At 37.6% G+C, this 20,816-nt stretch overlaps 1 protein-coding gene across 1 annotated transcript in view; it reads left to right on the plus strand.

Annotated features, from left to right (window-relative positions):
- LOC121865528 (pseudouridylate synthase 7 homolog) overlaps positions 1–19,206 on the plus strand; it is a 36,120-nt gene extending 16,914 nt beyond the window's left edge. The window contains exons 7-16 of the mRNA XM_042365045.1: positions 68–146; positions 321–448; positions 4,592–4,745; positions 5,379–5,576; positions 6,059–6,206; positions 10,869–11,074; positions 12,608–12,675; positions 13,727–13,881; positions 15,793–15,893; positions 18,122–19,206. Coding sequence (XP_042220979.1) covers positions 68–146; positions 321–448; positions 4,592–4,745; positions 5,379–5,576; positions 6,059–6,206; positions 10,869–11,074; positions 12,608–12,675; positions 13,727–13,881; positions 15,793–15,893; positions 18,122–18,487 — 1,603 coding nt within the window. The 3' untranslated portion in view covers positions 18,488–19,206. The remainder of the gene's footprint in view (positions 1–67; positions 147–320; positions 449–4,591; positions 4,746–5,378; positions 5,577–6,058; positions 6,207–10,868; positions 11,075–12,607; positions 12,676–13,726; positions 13,882–15,792; positions 15,894–18,121) is intronic.
- Positions 19,207–20,816: the final 1,610 nt, after the last annotated feature.

The following is a 20,816-nucleotide window of genomic DNA, read 5'->3' on the forward strand; positions in this document are numbered from 1 at the left end:
GTGTTTTTCTTAATAATTCTGGTGGTGTATTTGGTTGCACTAATTCCTGTACCTTATTTTTCTCTAGGGTAAAACCAAGCAGTTTTACATATGCAGGAACTAAGGAGAAGCGGGCCAAGACCAGTCAACTTGTAGCGATTAAAGAGGTAAGCCATGGGGAGCTAAACTGTGTAATGTTTGTGGTGAGAAGTATTCTTCATGTATACTGTATACTACTTTTATATCTAGATGTCATGCTCTACGGATTGATTACTTCTTGGGTTATCGCTCACCTTAATAAATGACCCAGGCTTGTACTTAAGGTGTTTTGCCATACACAGGTGGCACCCCAACGACTGTGGCTGGCTACCAAGAACTTACGATCAATACACGTCGGCAACTTCCACTTCCGTGAGAGGCCACAGAGGTTAAATCTACAGTTTGGAACTCACTATCGCATTGTTTTAAGGTAATGTCTGTTTTTCACTGATTGACTACAGCCTCTGTATTCATTATTTGTTCTCTCCATTGGTTTTGTTTAGACTGGGTGTTCTACTACAGTACATATACTGTACTTCAGTATTGCTACCATTCACAGGTTCCAACATACCTGTGCTCTACTGTAGTATTTTCATGTTCCATGGCGTTTTTCAATTTCTATCTTGTTAATCTTCATGTTTACACCTGCTAAGGGAGTTCTTATCATTTTGCATGAGGTAGTGTGTTTTTGGCAGCACCACTAACTGGTTAGTGATTAGACTGATTACTAAACCAATTTTTTTAATTCTCTGAGAAAAATGTCTGGGAGGGAGGTACAGTTTGTGAACAGTAGAGTAGGTTCAAGACGGAAGGGGCTGTGAATGCTGGAAGTGGTATTGTGAGGATTATTTCAAGGTTAATAATAATAATAAATATTGGAGCTTTATTTCTCTAAACTGTCAGTCCTTTATCCCTTGTATATTGATTCCCCTCTAATAAAATAATCTGGCATAACCCAAATAAAATATTAAAAGTAGTATCCCTGTAGTGAAGAAGTTAAAAAAGAAAACCATTGGTGCTCAACTTACAGCGATATGTTAACCTTAACTGGTGGCTAAGTATTCCCTGCTCAACCTCCCATGTGTGTAAAAATGGAACAAAGGGAACATGAAACTTCCACTGATGATGGCTTTCATTTAAGGGTTAAGAGATCAATGAGAATAATACATATTGAACATCACAAATACAATAACAGTGAATTTAAAAAGCATAGGACCTTGCAAAAATGTACAGGTAGGCCCACTTTTAATTTTAGAGGGTCTCCACAGAGTTAAGCCATTTCAATTCCAGAGGCAGCAAAATAAATCATTGTGAGAAGTGTTGTGGTGTCCAGGGATGACAGCAAAGTGTCTGGCATGTTCACCCACCATGATAAAAGATTATTGACACTGCATGCATATCCCAGGGAGTGAGAGACTGTACAGTGTACATATCCCAGTAATTCATTTATTTTTCAATAAAATTACCACAACCTGAAGCACACTTGGACCAACAATACCGGTACTTCAAATCCGGTACAGTCTTCCCTCTTCAGAAAATTTTGGCCAGATTCCCAAGCCCAAATGTCACAAGAAACTTTCCATCCCTAAAGGCATTTCTTCAGGGTAGGAAGCAACAAAATTTACTAGGGAAAGATCTGGTGTTTAAGGTAGGTGATGGAGTTGTTCAATTTTTGTCTTCCCTATCACAACCATCACGAGGGAAGACTTGTGGGTGGGTAAGATATCACAGGATGTTGCAACTTTACTCTTTTCCTTGATTGTCTGTTAAAGTTTTCCAATTAACTTTGCACAGTAATTGGCAAACAGGACTCCTTCAGCATCTCAAAAAATGGATGCCTCCGATGTCATGATTACCAGCTGAGGGAACATGAAATCACCTAGGATGTGAAGGTGTTGAGCGTGTCCAAGCCATTCTTTGCTGTTTCGTCATGAGAATGAAATGATGAACTCATGTTTCATTCCTGGTGATGAATGAGGATGAAAAGTTCACTTTTGATGGAACATGTGCTGGGGACGTTGATGTCTTCATTCAAGTGTTGTTTGTTTTTCATTGGCCAAGAATCATGGCAGCCATCTTGCAGACACTTTGATGAGCTTCATAAGATCTATTAATATTGTGTAGTGCCATATGAAACTCCAACTGACTTAGAAAAGAATATGAACATCGGTCTATAGTCATTGGCTGGTTGGCATTTCCGTGTGAAACTTTGTAACACATAATTTCTGCTCACTACTTAACAATGGTGGAATAAGCAGGAGCAGAGACCCTTAATGAGTGTTGTATATTTGTGTGCACTTCATGAGGTGTTATACTCTCCAAAAGGAGATGTTTATTGACAGCTTGTACAGTACTGTTCTTCAGGTTTTGGAGTTGTCTTTCAACATCCCTCAAACTCGTGCTTCCTAAAAACCAATGTTAGGCAAATGATAGAATTTGGTGCACACTGTCAGAAAGAGTAATAGCTATTAAAGGCAGGTAATATTTAAGCCGAATACAGTAACTAAATTTTTTCAAGGTTAAAATATGAAATTTTGGATGCACCATTTTATGTGCGCATTGCTTTTATGTTTATGAATGAATACATATACCTGCTTATGCCTGCCCTGTTTTACTTATTTTTGCCCTGTAGTCATGATTTACTTGCAGTAGCAAACCTTGTCAGATGCTGCCACCCATGAACATATTTTATTATTTATTTTCCTTTCCTGTGGTGATCCCTGCTAACATGTACAGGTATCCCATATAGGTTAACAAGAATGCAGTTGAAAACACCTTGTCAACATATAGAATTGCTAATTACAAGTTTGACTTTTGGGGGGTAAAATTGACTCAAGTCCAATATCGACCAGATTCTACTAAAAGTTTTGCCCTAAACACAATTACTGTACCCAATATATTTTGTGGATATACTTTCCTTTAAACATTTATTAATAATTTATTTGCAAAAAGTAACAATACTGTACAAAACAGACAATCAATCTTGCTTAGGCCAATAACAGTTACCTAGGCTGAGTGTAGATATAGACTCAGACTCAAGGGGAAAGACTGTGACTAGTGTATTTTTCTCAGCTGAGAGAAGATGCCCCACCCCTTCTCAAGACTTACAGCTGATTGGCGGTTCCAAATCTGTCCGATTTCGTCCCGAAGTAATGATTTTTCTAAATGAGTTTATTCATGATCATTCTAACGAGAAATATATTTAGGTAAATTATACAAAGATGCATACATTCATTATTTCAAACATAAGTACGTAGGAAGTTTATCAGAAGTACAAGTATTATATACATGAATTAAATGTTAAACTCTGGGAGCAAATTCAGGCTTTCAGAGGATGCATTTAATCTATACTTATTATTACCCACAATAAGGCATACTAAGACAAAATTCGAATCAGTAATATTACATTATGCAAAAACTTACATTTTAAAAGATCAGAATCACATTGAAATATTTACACAGCTGTCAGCAGAGGCAGGAAATATGAAGTTGTTCGCAGTCATTTTTCCTGCCTCTGCTGACGGCCGTGTAAATATTTCTGTGTGATTCTTATCTTTTAAAATGAAAGTTTTGCATAATGTAATATTACTGATACATAATTTGTCTTAGTATGCCTTATTGTGGGTAAAAATAAGTATACTGTAAATTAAATGCATCCTCCGAAAGCGTGAATTTGCTACCTGAGTTTAACAGTTAGTTCATGTATGATTCTTCTAATAAACTTCCTACATACTTATGTTTGGAATATTGAATATATGTAACTTTATACAATTTAGCTAAATATCTTTCTCAACAGAAACAGTCATCCCAATGATTATTAATAAACTCATTTAGAAAAACATCATTAGTACTTCAGGACTAAATCGGACAGATTTGAAACCACCAGTCAGCTGTAAGTTTTGAGAAGGGGGCGGGGCATCTTTTCTCAGCTGAGAAAAAATGCACTATAGCAGTCCTATCCTTCTTCAGTGCACAGGAAATTTAAATGAGTACTCTTGAACATCGGATTTTATGTTAAAGTAAAAAAAATGGAATAAGTTAAAATTTGCTATCATACAAGTCACTGACTAATGGGAGATACCTGTAAGACCACTTACAGAAAGTTTGGGAACAATATTAAATTCTTAACTATTGTTTTTTTTTTTTTTTTTTTTTTTTTTTTTTTTTTTTTTTTTTTTTTTTTTTTTTTTTTTTTTACCTCTTTCTCCTCCTGCCTCTCTTTCCCTGTTATATCATCTTCCTTCACCGCTGGTCCTCTTCATGAAGCTGTTCGTTCCTGACACAGGAAACAAGGCTTATTGAAAGAAAATCGGTGTCTTTATTTACTGGGTGACCTTGATATCCCTGGTCCTATATTCTTATATTTTGAAGTCTTCTATTGTAAGTGCTTGTTTTTTCTGTGATGGCTGGTTGAGTGTGCAAGTGAGAGAAAAAAAGAACTTGGTTGTTCTCTGACAGATGTTATCAGAACTCAGCTGTTCTGTGACAGATGTTACTATGATGTGCAGGTTATGTGGAACAGCAGGAGCTGTGAGCAAACATCTAATATGGTCTCTGGTATTCTTTTCAACAGGGAAGTTGATGGAACAGATGAGGAGGTGCTTGAAGCTGTTGAGTCAATGAAGACTAAAGGGTTTATCAATTACTATGGCACACAACCGTTTGGCAACAACTGCATCTTTATGCGTGGTATTGGTTGTGAATTACTCAAAGGCAACTGGCAACAGGTGAGAGTGCTAAGCATGTGCGACAAGGAAGGGAATGGTGGGATGGACAGCCGCAGAGTGCAAGCTGTGGAAATGTGCTTTTGTAATTCGTGATGGAGTTTGAAGACTTGGAAGCTATATGGTTGCTGTAGAGGTTCAGGGGATTTTGGTGAGATTAAACTTTTGAAGGTAGGAGTGTGTAAGTGAGTGATTGAGTGAAGCAGTAAGTTAATAAGGGAGGTGTTTACGTGGATGAGTGTACAGTACTGAGGTTTATGGTTAACAGTAGACTGCGGTAGTGTTTCAAGACCCGTACATTACAACCACTTTGGCCGCTTGGTCTGTCTTCCATTACTTCCAGACGTATCCTAAGAGTCTGTCACTCATTATATCCTCAGATGTCCCCACCTCTCCGTCTCCGTTGTCTCTCCTCACTTGTGTACGTTACCGAACATCCACTCAAAACAATCTTTTATTGATAGCATACTTTTACATTAAACAACACACACACACACACACACACACGAGGGGTAAGACTTCCCTTTTTCACCTTTTGCGGCGTATTAAAAAACAGATCCAGATGAGAAGATGCGTGAATGGGAATTAAGATTTAATGGCAATAAATGGCAGTAACTTGGTATATTTTAATTACAGGCAGTGAACCTTATCCTTGCACCTCGTGACAATGATGTCCCAGACCTGCACCGATGCCACACCACATGGAAGGAGACTGGGGATGCAGAGGCTGCTCTCAAGATGCTGTGTAAGGGCTGGGAGGCTACAGTTGAGAACCAGTTATTAACTGGGCTCTCACAGTTAACAGGAAATGATCTCGTAGAAGCTCTAAACCGAGTAAGACTCTCTGTACATTTACTAGTTAAAACCAATATTTGAGCCTTAAGTTCCTAAGATAAGTGCTGCATTCTCTTGATCTTAGTATGGAGGTTTGTAACACCATCAAAGAGGCTGCTATTTGAAGTACCCAACACAGCCATCTCCTGTGCCTTCACATCTTTGTACAGTAACACTAATTAAATCTGTAAGTAGTAGACAATAATGAAACTAACCGATGTTCAGTAGTGTAGAAAGAAAATGTGGCCTTGATATTTGTTGCTTTATTTCTAGTACAAATGTTGAAGGCACACATGATAATATTTGCAGTAGTTTTCAAACTTTACAAATATATACATGTTGAGGAACATGGCAGCACAATATAAAAAGTAGGTCACTATGACTTAAATTTTTTGCTCTACTGTATTTGGTTAAATTTTAAGCTGATTTTTTGTATAATCTTTGCATTTATTTCATTTAAAATCATTTACTTTTACTTTCAGATCCCACGCGCCACTCGCACATTATATCTCCACGCATACCAAAGCTGGATGTGGAACACAATAGCTTCTCGGCGGTTCAAAAAGTACGGACTGAAGGTGCTGCCAGGAGATATAATCCGGCGCAAAGGCTCCAGCACAGAGGGGGAAGGTGAGTCATCCTTTGTTTCCTCACCCACATTGAGAGATGTCTTTCACTGTGTGGCTATCAGCGACATCTAGATTTGTTAGTGTGGATGAGAATTAACTTGACATATGACATGTAACAGCTAAGGTGCTCCGTTGTTTCCCTTTTCCCGTGTGATTTTATCAAGATATATATATATATATATATATATATATATATATATTATATATATATATATATATATATATATATATATATATATACAGTGGCCCCTCGGTTAACGAACTCAATCCGTTCCAGAAGGTCGTTCGTTAACCGAAATGTTCGTTAACCGAAACCATTGTTTCAATGGGTTTTTGGGTAATTGGTTCCAGCTCACCGAAAATTTCCTAACTTCAACAAAAATGGCGGAAAAATTTACTTACTTTGAGGTGTGTATGTAGAAGGCTCCTGGATGATGGTGATGATGTGCATTTGAAGTGGGAGGTGCAGGAGGAGAAGGGAGAAGAGAAGGAAGTGGAGGTGGAGGAGAAGCATTTTACTGCTTCTTGGAAGGTGAGTCACCTTCCATGAAAATGTCAGGAACCTCTGGACTGACAGATTCTCCACCATGAACATCCTCTCTCCTTCTTGAAGTGGAAGGCTGAGGGCTAGCATCTTGTTCCCTCTGCCTTTTACTGAAGAAAGTGTCAATTGTGGTCTGTGGGGCATCTGTCCTCCTCACCATTAACTTATGTTTAAAGAAGGAGACCACTGAGTCCTCAACATGACACAAAGTTAGTTCAGTTTTTTCCACTTCTGGGTGCTTTGAAGCCAGTTCCCTGAACTTCTCCCAGTGGTAAATCACATCTTTCAACTGTTTAGCTGACATATGGTCATCACTTTCAATTTCCTCCTCACCACTGTCAGCCTCTACCCGTAACATCTCATCCAGTTCCTTCAAGTCATTAGGAGTAAGTTCCTCCTCATGAGACATCACAAGCTCTTCCACATCCTTCTCCTCCACTTCAAGACCCAATGACTGACCAATGGACACAATCTCCTGGTCCAACTCTGTGTCATCCTCAAATCCCTCAAAATCATGGACTACTGATGGCCACAGTGCTTTCCATGAAGAATTGAGGGTTCTATTGGAGACTTCTTGCCATGATGACACAATCAATTTTACAGCCTCCAGGACGTTGAATTGTGTCTTCCAGAACTGTTTCAGTGTTAGTTCAGGATCAATGGAAGTTGCCTGATGACACCTCCTAAACATTTTCTTCATGTACAACTTCTTGAAGTTGCTGATCACATTCTGGTCCATTGGCTGTATGAGTGATGTAGTGTTTGGAGGCAAAAACAACACTTTCACAAAGTCAAATTTATACTCCAAATTTCTGGCAAGGTCAGGGTCATGACCAGGAGCATTATCCATGAGGAGAAGAGCCTTTAAAGGAAGTTTATTGGTGGTTAGGTAGCTCTTGACAGAGGGGCAAAACACATCAACAGCCCATTCATTAAAGAACTGTCTTGTCACCCATGCCTTACGGTTGGACTTCCAATAAACTCCAAGCATTGTTCTTACCACTTTCTGTTGCTTGAACACCCTGGGGTTTTCAGAGTGGTAGACAAGCATAGGCTTCAGTCGGAAATCCCCTGAAGCATTGGCACCAAGCAATAGAGTGAGACGGTCTTTCATGGGTTTATGCCCAGGTAAAGAGGCTTCATCCTTGGTGATGAATGTTCTTTTGGGCATCTTTTTCCAGAACAGCCCAGTTTCGTCAACATTGAACACTTGCTGTGGAAGATAATTTTCTTCTTCCATCAGTTTTTTAAATTCAATTAAAAACTTTGCTGCCCCTTCATCTGTTTTTCCCTAATCCAGATGATAAGTAACCTCTCAGTTTCTACGATTAGGGATCTACTTTTAAACACTCTTGTAGATTTGTCTCTCACGTTCACTTCCTTAAATTTGTCTTTTTGTGCAAGAATTGTCGACACAGTTGATGCCGACATGCCATATTCTTTGCATAGCGCATTTGATTTAATACCTTGTTCGTGTTTTTTTATTATTTCCTGCTTTATTTGGATTGAAATCACTTTTCTTGATCTCTTAGGCCCCATGCTGGATTCAAACAATGGCAACACGTATTTTTCAAAGTTAAACTAGCTGTAAATAAAGAATATTTTCTTTAAAATAACACTGCACTGCACTATATATTGTCAATATGTAAAATAATTTTCAAAATGACCAATAATTTGCTTGGAAACACAGAAAAAAAAGCGTTTAGTTGAAGAGAGTCTCAAGCAAGATGTTACCTCCAGTGAAAACAGAGAGAGACTAATGCCTGTTTGCTGTGTTAAGAGGCTGGATGCCCCGCATTAAACTAGTCACTTTACCTTCAATTTTGTTCAATAATTGTTAAAATGACTAAAAAATTGAATATTAAACTTTTAAAATTATTGAATAGTATAAACTTCTTGATATTTACAAAAATAGTAAGGAATTTAAGCCCTAGAACCGATTAATGTATTGGCGGACTGATACTAAAGCTGGTTGCCCGGTCAGTGCAAGCGAAAACATGTTGAGGTCGGTTCGTAAGAAGTTCGTTAAGCGAAATTTTTTTCGTTAACCGAATTGAAGATCCTTATGGAAGGCAGTTCGTTAATCGAAATTACGTTAACCGAGGTGTTAGTTAAACGAGTCACTGTATATATATATATATATATATATATATATATATATATATATATATATATATATATATATATATATATATATATATATATATATATATATATATATATATATATATATATATATATATATATATATATATATATATATATATATATATATATATATATAGTTGGTCCTCATATTACGCGGTTAATGTAACCCGGAGGGTCCCGCGGAAAGTGAGGAACGCGTAAAGTGAACAACATAACATATGGGATTAATTGAAATGGAGTCCAGGCCGATCCCCAAACTCCACTTTTTGACGACACACAACTATGTTGTAGTAAAAATTTTATCTTAACTTTATGATGGTATGAAAAAACAAGTAATATAGAAGAGGTTAGGTTAGGAAAGATAAAGGTTAACATAGGAAAAATAAAGGTTAGGTTAGAAAACTAAAAATTTTGTGTAACACTTACGGTAGTAGAAGAGATGGGTCGGCATACGGGGATGGAGGCTGGTTCCGAGGCAGAGGGCAGATTACTGGCCCTCAGGTGAATCACCATTACTAGGTGAATCATCATCACTGTCACTTACAGTTGTCAGGGCTTCCCTGACAAATCCCTCAAAGTCAACTTCACTGTCACCATCACTGGCTTGGGCTGGCTGTGGTGGGTTGCGGGTGAAGAAATCTGTTATGGTTTGCAGGTAAGGAAAGGTTTTTCTCTGGGGGTGGTGGTCCGGCGGAAGCCATTTTACGGAACAATGGATGCGAGTTTACACGGAGTGGCCTTGAAGGATGAAACTGCCGCGGCTAGGTCAAGCGTCGTCTTTCCTCCCTCCCTCCCTCCCCCGGGTGGACACGTCATAATACTTTAAGCCAATTACAGCTAGCAGCAGAGGAGGGTAGGGATGCATGGCCAATCACAGGTCTGATACGTCATATGACGTCAGTGATAACTCAACAAAGACACACACTGCGCAACCTTACCGCGCCGCTTGCCCAAGCGGAGGGAGGAGGAGGGAGAGGCAGGCGGGTGGCGCGGCGCGTGGGGAAAATCTAAAAATAGCGTCGCGCCGGACACTCCGCGTAATGGCGTTCGCGACCGCGGAATGTAAGAATGTTAGGTTCTGGCAAGGCACCGCGTTAACGGTGAAACGCGGAATGCGGGACCGCGTAATATGAGGACCAACTGTATGTATATATATATATATATATATATATATATATATATATATATATATATATATATATATATATATATATATATATATATATATATATATATATATATATATATATATACACATACATATACATATACATATATATACATATATACATATACATATACATATACATACAGTATATATATATATTGGATATTTCTCGCTTGCCTCGCTTGCCCTGTATAAGTACAGCTCCTCCCTGACTTACGACCACCCGCACTTACGACCTGCCTCAGTCCCTCGGTCGTACCAAAATTTGGTAAAATTACGTATTTTCGAGTCCCAAAATCAGTACACAGACAAAATTTTTGTTTGTAATTCACTTTAAAATGGCTGGCAAGCTTAAAAGTGAGTGTTTTGTGGTGTTGAGAAGAAAAAGAGACACTCATTTTCGATTTTCTATGTATTATTTAAGCATATCCGACTTACGACCTGGATTTGGGTCCCTAACCCCGTCGTAAGTCGGGGAGGAGCTAGTTGTTACTTGTGGGGTTGTGACAGTAACACTTAGGATGAGGGTTGCTGCAGTCAGTAAAGCAGTGAGAGATATAAAAATGAAGAAACAAAGGGGATTTAGTATGTGAAAAAAAATGCTGTATTAATGTTCAGTCTTAACACCCCCATTCTCTCTAACGTCGGGACTTGAAAATACGTAATTTGAAGAAAAAAAATTGGTACGACTGGGGCAGTCATATGTCCGGGTGGTCGTAAGTCGAGTAGTAGCTGTATATGCATTCACAAATGCGTTAAATTGACATGGACATAAATGTTAATTTTTGGGGGTTTAATCCCAGAAATGGAGGAAGAGACCAATGAGAATGAGGGCGAGAGTGAAGAAGGTAAGGAGGACTCCGATGGCAAGACCGAGATGGAGACATCCGAGACTAATGGCCAGAACATGTCGGGCTTCCATTTCTTGACTGAGGAGGAAGCCGAGGTGGCAGACATAGCTGACGTAAGTCTTGAGAACTTAGTATTAGAATGGGTGATTTTTAGGTTTGTCTGATGGTTAAAGTGACAAATTTACTTGTTGACCACTGGTGGTTAAAGTTATGATTTTACTTGTTGACCACAAGATGAGTAGGGAAGAACGTACAAGAAGTAATTACAGTATAGGGGATTAAGCCAGTCTGACTTAGAGGTTAATAACCTCTGTTGGTGGCCCCTAATATCAAAAATGTTGTCTAAAAAATTACCAAAACTCTAAAGAATGAAATATACTGTATATCCTATATTAAAAGAAATAATAACAATTTGACATTCCAGGGTACTTAACCTTTTCTCATATGATTGTTGGAGCCTTGGTGGGTTGAGAGAGGTACTGCACTATGGCGAGTCTGAATTGCCTAACATTAAAGTAAAAATACAGTTTGTACAATACTGTGTTACACCAAACTTAATTACATTACTGGGTAAACTTACAGTAAACTTAAATTTAACCATTTAAAACTATGTACTGTACATTAGTCATGATTTAATCACTGCTGGATGTCATCATATTATCTAGAAGTTGATGAGAGACTGGTGGTATACTACGCAGCCAGTTGCAACTCAGAATATGCATCAGCAACTCAGACTGAGTCTGACTTAGGAGAGTTTTACTGTACAAAATGTAAACACACTTCTTACAGATATTCATTGAGATCCCATTATTGCTTGTATGAAATCAGCAACATTATCCTCACTTGTGGCAGACCTCACATATCAACAAGTGAGGGCAATGTTGCTGTTGTAATGCAAATATTCACATTATCTCCACAAAAATCTATAAGGCAGTGAGTAATCAATTTGAGACACCCTGTACAGTATAAAGTTAGGTAAATATTTGCAATTTTCTCTCTTCTTACCTTCATTCTTTTGCACATCTTTTAGATACAAACACCTTAGAACCTGCTGTGGCCACTGTCATGTTAAACTATCATTTACATCCTGGCTTTATACTCATGGAAAAGAAAAACTTGCATTATCATAGGCACATGTTTTATGTAAAATTAATTTAAAATATTTTGTCCAGAGTTAATTGTAGTACAGTAATTTCATTGATATGGTTCAGAAAGTTTAATACAAACTATTTTTTGTTTCACCAAATATAATTTCCCTGAGGTTGTAAATTTCGTTGTAAAAGTATTGATGCAGAATGAAAAAGGGTTGCTTTCGTTTAGAATACAGTACCCTGTTTGTGAAACAGTGAGATGGTAGGATAATGAAAACAAAATGAAAATGGAATGAATTTAAGGGTATAATTCATTAATTGTGGAGTTGGGTGAAGGGGACACGTGTAATGGATCACCAGAGGTAAGATGCGACAGGTTGGTGTGAGAAGAAAATACTCGGCGGATGGGTGACGGGGTATAGAAATATAGGGAGGTATCTCTCAGGTCAATCAACCATTTTGTAAGAATACATGTATTCATAGGCTATAGGTGGGTAGAATACTGCATATACAGTAGTTACAATTGGAGAAACTCCTTACCATCAATGAAGAAAATTTTACTTATAGTAGAATTAGAGAAACGTCTTGCCTTCGGTCAAGAAAATTTTTCTTATAGTACATGTAATGAAATATTCAATGACTTTCAATGCCCTCAAACATGAAATCAAGTGAGTTTATTAGAGAATGGTTGCTGTTTTGGTTTTCCTTTGACATTTAATAAAAAAAAAATTTAGCTTATTGTACCAGGTGTCCATAAATTATCTTAATCATTTTAGGGACTAATAACTTCAAAAAACTTCGTAGATACAATAAGGTTCTTTTATTATACCTGTCATATAAACTTCCACATATGAATGTTGATCTGTCTGTAAATATTTTTAAGCTTGTTAAGTTTTAAAATGGGTAAATATATTGGACAACCTGTGTTATTTTTCTTAAACACTATTTTATTTTTTATTCATAAACATCATTAATGTTAATTTATACAGTATGTGAGCTATTGTCACTTTCAAACATCTTTCATATTAGTGTTGGTTTCATTGTTCGTTAGAATATATTTCACTGGTCTTGGTTTGGCTTTTATTTTACTGGGAATCACTCTTGTGTATCCATTGTATAGGATTTATCCCTAAAGGTCACTAATGTACAGTTCAGAAACACTCTTCTCAAATTGTTTTTTTCCAACTGTGAAAATATACACAGCAGATGGACCAGACAGGATGTGGATTATCTAAGTTTGGGCATTAAGGAAGGCCATATTAATAGATGTACTGTACAGCAGCACTTCATAGAACCCTGCTATAGTCTGTACTGATAGTATTTAAAGTTAGTTATATCTTATGAAAGTACAGGTATTTTAGTTTGTTAATTATTATTTCAGGAATTATAAACCATTTTCAACATTTGGCAGTATGGGAGATATTATTTGCTTGTAATTCCCTTGTTATTATTATGAACAGAAAGACTCGTATATGCTACACTCAGTATTATATTTAAATATTGTGCATCACCAGTTTCATAACTTGTTAAACCTATATGGTGGGAAGTTTGACCATACAGTTGTAACTGTGTCATCCGTATTATCATGTGAAGTGAGATCAATATGTATGTGGTTTATTACTTCTCCTTATCAATACACCAAAGGACATTCTATTTTTATTATAATAAGACCAAAATCAATTTACGTGTTCATTCTTTGAATTACTTTGCTGTGGACAGAGCGTATGCAGCACGTGGTGTCTACCGGAGAATGATGGTAGTACCATCAAATATCACAGGGAAACTTTGCTTCTACAAGGATGCATCTAAACCACTCCTGCAGTCAGATATGGACAAGTTGTGGGGAATCAAAGTTGAGGACAACATTCTCAAAGGTATTGTTCAAAGTTTTATTATTGTGCTACGGTCAATGAATATAAATCTCTTAAATGATGGGATTGTCTTTAAATGTATAGCAATTCTTATATACAGTCATGCGCCAGTTAACATCCTAGATACGTTCTTGGAAACGTGACGTTAACCGAAATGGACGTTGTCCGATCATCACATAAACTTTGTCTTTATGCTTACGTGTATGTGTAATACTATATACGTACATATACACTCTTACTCTTAAATCACTACTGTAATGTGGTGCAGGTGATTAATTTTTATCTCGTGCAAAATACATGACGTTTATATTAAAATTATTCACTGTCTTACGAGGATTCCAGCAATGCTGGGCAGATGGGGGAGAGGGAGGGAGGGAGCAGGAGGTGAGGTGGTACGTTGGACATTTGGCACCGGCCCAAGGTCTAACGCATGTTTATTTATCAATTCTTAAGTGACTAAGCTTCTCTCTTATAAAAAGCCAATGAAATGACCTGGGTGAATATAATTTACATTGCTGGGATTCTTTTAAGATGGTGATTAATTTAAATATAAACAAGCTATAATTTGCACTAGACATAACAATCTTAGTACCGTAATCAAATTAGTACTAAGGTCATTTATTTATTTTACGTTTCTTTTAGTATAGTGTGTGCATGTAAATGGATGAAAATAAATGAAGAAATTTATGTAAATCTACCTAAAAATACAGTTGAAAAACTTTATACAGTATTATAAAATATACACTAATGTACAACAAATTTTATCTCTTGAGCAAAGTATATGACATTTATATTCAAATTAATCTCTGTCTTGCAAGGATTTCAGCAATGCAAATTATATTCTCCTATAGTCTGAGATATTATATGAAAAACTTAAGGCCTAAAACCCCCCATGCGAGGGAGCGGGAGGTGAGGCGATATGATTTGACAGTTGGCGCTGAAGACCTGCGTGTTTATTTATCATTCCTTAAGAGTGACTAAGCTCTTCTCATAATTTGCCACCCAAACGACCTGGGTGAATATAACTAACATTGCTGGGATTCTTGTAAGATAGTGATTTATTTGAATACCTGTATAAACAAGCTATATTTGCAATAGACATAACAATTTTAGTACCGTAATCATTTAGTACATGTACTGTATAGTACATGTTTGCACTTAGGTCCATTGTTAACCGAGGGACCACTGTATTGCAGTGTACTTGTACAATATTGACTAAATTCACTAGATAATGTACACAATTAATGGTTGGTAAAACTTGTCAAGTAAGTGAGTGTCAAGTCTGTCAGTATGAGTGGCATGTGTGAGTGCTTGTGTCCCCCATCATAGGAGTCCGTTTTCTCTCGCTTCAGGATGCCTGAGTCCTCCGTTTTCTCTCAATCTTAGAGTGCACCAGACTTCGTTATTCCTTAGTAATGACACAGAATTTGAAATTGCAATTGTTGAGGCAACTAGATATGTCTGATTACAGCAAATATGTTATTGTCAATTTGTAGGTGAAAGATTTTATCCTCAATAGATGTAGGTTAACATTACATCTGGAGACAAATGCTTACTAAAGCTTAAGGAAGGAAGGAAGGATGTTCCTTTAACACATAATATTTGGCCAGTATGGGAAGGATCATCGTGTCTCCTTTTGGGGTCGTGGAGTGGTGGTTCAGCAGGCGTCACGGAAGTGTTTGGGGGGGGGGGTCACAGACGTATATGCGATTGGACGTTGACCGGCGCATGACTGTATATATTTATGTGCGTGTATACATAAATTGTATTCATACTTCTCAATTTAGAACTCCCATTTTGTCATTACTGTTTTTTCACCTCTTTTGGACAATGTATGGTAACTGCTGTTGTGTTTAATAAATTGCATTTTCTTAATGGTGTTGAAGGTGTTAATGTAAGTTTATTTCCTGCCAGAGGGATCTAACAAAGCCTGTATCCTGGAGATGACCTTGCCATCCTCTTCCTATGCATCTGTGGCATTACGAGAGCTGCTGAAGAGGGACACCTCGTGGCAGGTAAACTAGCGTAAAGTTTATGTGTTCATCACTTCATATATAGTATAGTAATCTCCCCGTTAGCTGGAATCCCTGATCCCCAGAGCTCTTCATTTGGCCAGAATGAAAATTGGGCCATGAAATCTCTCCATTCTAGGCCTACATATAGATTTTCCAGGCATTCCGAGAGATTGGATCACGTTTCAGCTTGTCCCCACGTGGGTGGCCTTGCTGCTTGGATCATTCAGTTCATATTCTGTTGCTATTGTACAGTAGAAGGTTGTTCCCACGCTTACTGCTATTTTTGCGTTAAAATTTTTTTGTGCATTATAATCAGCCAAGAATACAATTTTAAAGCAGTGTTAAGATGTAAAAGGTGATTATAATTACGTATACTGTACTGCAAATTCAGTAAGTGGGGAAACACTCGAGTACCCTAGCTTTCGTCAGGGTGACCTGACATTGCATCAGATCAATACCTTCTGTGGGCTCAAGACAACACCATCTGCTGCTGAGTACAGTATAGTAGTGTACATTATTTTGTTTATTTACAATATACAGTAAGTCCTCGCTTAACGTCGTGGTTCCGTTCCTGAAAACCGCATCGTTAACGGAATCAATTTTCCCCATAAGAAATAGATAAAATACGGGAATTATGTTCCTGAGCCTCCCTTTGCCCCATGAAATACATTATATCCTTTGCCCCATGAAATACATTACATATACAGAAATTCAATGGCATTTTTATAGAAAATAGTATAAATCGTATATAAATAAACTAAATCATTTTGTATTGTACTCACTGATGGATGGAGGTGATGGAGCGGAGGAGGAGGGTGGCTAGTCACCGAGACCCGGCCAGGTTTCGAACCCACGGCCCACTATCCCATGACTGTGACCGGGGAACGCTAACCGCTGGACCACCACATTTTTTATAACAATGTATTTTCATAAAAAAAAAAATTAGTCCCCCATCATTATATCGAGCTGAAATATTTGGTTTAAGGATCTTTATTGGAATGGTCTTGTTGAGAATTTATTCAGTATCATTATGGTACCAAATTCATATCTAACAATGCAATTAAAATAGATGTTGTGAATAAAAGTTTATACACTTTTTCTCTAGCCATAAATATTTTTGCTTGTGCCCACAGTCTAAATGTAATGGGAGATGAGATGTGTAGTTTAGAGTTGAGATGAGATGCATAGTTTAGACTCTCTTAGATCTTTGGAAAACTTTCCCCTGCCCCTAGAAACATTCCAGGGATGTGTGATAGTGTATGTCCGTGCGAGATGCATAGTTTAGACTCAAAAAACTTCCCAATAGTGCCCAGAAAAAATCTGGGATGTGGGATTTTATCTGGGTTTAAGAGTCGTTTCGTTACCTGGAAATCTCATTCTTGGTAGAGCTTTTCACCAATTGTTCTGGCTAACGAGGACATAACTACACTGTAATGTCTTCTGTCATCATCTCCCATTTCCTAGGGCTTACTTAAAGGAACTACATAACTATCCATTAATAACAAAACATCATTATTTGTGTCTAAGAAGAACATGTGTGCTTAATTCCATTTTCTTCACTGCTTTCCATCTTCTCTTTCTTATTGCATGTGATGTTTACATCCTTGGCTCAAATGACGCTTGATTTTTGCCACATTATGTAACCTTTCATTCAGACTCATATTTTAGATCTTGCCTCACTAGTTTAACTATATTTTCCTTTCTGACTAGATCAGCTTACTCTAGACTTACTCACAGCCAACGTCCATGTATTTACCCAAATTCTATCATGTCTATTTGTATTGAAATGGGTTTCAGAATTAATGTGGTCTTTATTTATAATGTCTTTGCATTTTCTTGTGGCCAAAATTTACCATTTCTATAATTGGTCATTTTGATATTGTATATTCCATTTCATGGTTTATAGATCCCTCTGGAAAAGTAAACAGCATCGAGATAGCTTAGGGAAGACAAATGAGGGATTAGTTTTCATAGTATTTTCTGTTACTGATAAAAATAAACATCAACAAATGGGTTTTACAAATCATCATCATTGTCAACATTACATGGTCAGTTTCATTTACCTCTGTAAAAGTGGGTAGATGAAAATGTGTACAACTACATAGTATGGCTTTATCTAATCAACTCTTTGGAAGAGTATTGCTGGCTGGCTTTTTGTTCACATGACCATTATTGATGAATTTCTTCTTTACGTTAAGGTTCGTAAATTAACCAGGTTTTTTCATCAGTTTCAGGCTGCGCAAAATATGCCCAGTAATGTAATTGATCGAAGTAGAGATACAAGTGGAAGGGGTAGAGGAGGAAGAGGAGGATGGAGAGGATCTGATCGAGGATCGTGGAAGCCAGCACCGTGGGCATATGGTTCAGCCTGGCAACAACAGGGAAGAGGTGGAGGAAGGGGATCATTTAGTCCATGGGCAGACCAGGGAGGTTTTAGGGGTCGGGACTATGGATGGAACAATAATCGTGGAGGAGGAGGAGGGGGGTATGGAGCGCATGTTATTTACGGTGCTACTACAGGTGGATGGGGGCGAGGGGATAAAAGGATCTGGAGGGGGGGTGACAGCTGGACTAATAAGAGGGGAAGATATTGAAGAAATGGCTTATCCACCCATATTATTTTGGGTTAGAAGTAAAATGCAAACTTGCAAATTGTAAAGTTTGATGTCCATAGACTGTTGTTCTTGTCTGACCTCTATGTACTTATGTGTTGGTCTTTTGAGACATTTGTAAGGGCTTACATGTTCTGAAATACCAAAATGATGTTCTAAGTTAAATTATTTTTTTTTTTTAATACTTTATCCAAATTTAATGTGAAAATTTAATTATGAAAAGGAAGACATTTTATAGTGGTGGGACTGTGATCATGATTGCTTTTATTATAACGTTCATTCTCATCTAACCGTGAAATGCCGTTTGGTTGAACATGCCTTCAGTACATAAAAAGGTCTGCAGTTCCAGCAATGATGTTTGTCAATTTAACATATTAGAATATACTTTAAGCAAATTTCTTTTTATACTGTCAGTATGCTATCATAAGTTTTGCTGTAGTATATAACAGCTAATTGTATCAATTAATTTTAATGGATTTTGAATGATGTGAAATATCTGCAGGTAGAAGGAATTGGTTTGATTTCTGATAAGATTTGCATGCAGATTAGGTTGTATGGATTCATATGATAGGAAGAAACCAAGAGTTAGTTAGAGATGATGTAAAGCTCCTGAATGTTTTAATATTAAGGAAGATGTAAATCATTTTTGTGTCTGGCATTGTCAGTTTGCAGAGAATGATTTAATAAAATGATTAGAAATTTTCATGGGTTTTCTTTCTTTTTATTTTTTTAAAGCAAAATATAGGTATCCCCCATCTATGATATTCCGCTTTAATAACATGATCACACATGGCCGTGATCATGTAGCTCAACGATTATCGGTGTTATTACATATCAGGGTTTTTACATCGGTAGCATTCACATTGTACTCTTGTCACAAAAAACCGCAAAAATCACTTCAGTTACCAAAACAAAGCGCTTTGCCTCTTATGAACATGATACAAGCAGTGTCAGCGAGAACAAACTATCATTCGCTCTGTATTTTGTAACTGAAAATATCTGGGAATGCTAAAGTAAAGTACCCAGGAAAACTGTCTGTGGAAGTGAAGCTGTGTGGGCATCAGAGTGACAGCACTCCACCTTCAAGAGTCCCCTTAACCTTGAAGGGGACATGTAATGATGGCGAGTGTTGTAGGCACAGTAAGTTTTCGCTTAACGTCGGGATTACGTTCCTGAAAACGAAGTTATACGTAACAAAGTTAAGCAGATCAATTTTCTACATAAAAAAGATAAAATTCAGGAGTTACGTTCCCCAACGAAAATAAAACACCTTTTTAAAGTACCTATCCCAATACCCACCTCATTTAAGTCCCTCTATTCATTTTTGTTCACTTGCCATTCTTATTTCAATAGCATTTGCTTTAAAACATTAACCACTTTTGTATAAATATGAACCAGCACCAAACCCATGAATAATCATAGGAAAAGTAAAAAAAACATAATACTTTAATAAAACGTTTATTAATAAAGTACTGTACGGAACATAAGCAGTATCCAAAAACCCGATTCACAGCTGGGACTAAGTTCACGAATCCTGTAACTGTCTCCTGTAACTGTCGATGCACTTGGGCCACAATTTACGCCTCACACCATTCAGGCAACTTTCTGAAACCTCTTCCCATGCCTTGCCAATGTTGTCAGTTGCATGAAGAATATTGAAGCCACACCAATATTCTCAGATCATAGATTTATTTTCTCCATCTGTAGCCTTGAGCAGCTGGGCCATGGTACCCCGTAAATAATACGCCTTGAATGCGGTGATGACTCCTTGGTCCACAGGCTGCATCAGTGTCGTCGTGTTGGGATTCAGAAATACAACTTTTAAACAGTCATGCAAGTCGTCGAGATTGGGAGGATGAGCTGAAGCATTGTCAACACTCAGAAGAATTTTGAAGTCAAGGTTCTCCTTGGCACAGTATTCCTTCATTGCAGGGACGGCGTACACGTTTAACCACTGGCTAAATATGGTGCCAGTTAGTTATCCATGCCTTCTTGTTTGCCTTGTAAATGACAGGAAAGTGATCCTTAGAGTAACCTTTTAGGGCCCATTGGTTAGCAGCGCGAGAAATCAGCATAGGCTTCAGCTTGAAGTTTTCGGCAGCGTTCGCGTCAAGCGGTCTTTTGCCTCTTTAAAACCTGGCGCTCTTTTCTCCTCTTTGGAGATGTAGGTCCTCTCAGGCATCCTCTTCCAAAAGAGACCAGACTCATCCACATTGAAGACTTGTTTCGATGAGTAGCCTCCTTCCTGGATAATCCATTTGAATTCTGTCGGGATTGTCTCTGCAGCGACCGTAGCTGAACTGGCAGCTTC

The sequence above is a fragment of the Homarus americanus genome, unplaced genomic scaffold, assembly GCF_018991925.1.
Source record: "Homarus americanus isolate GMGI-L3 unplaced genomic scaffold, GMGI_Hamer_2.0 scaffold25483, whole genome shotgun sequence".
Classification (NCBI taxonomy): Eukaryota; Metazoa; Arthropoda; class Malacostraca; order Decapoda; family Nephropidae; genus Homarus; species Homarus americanus.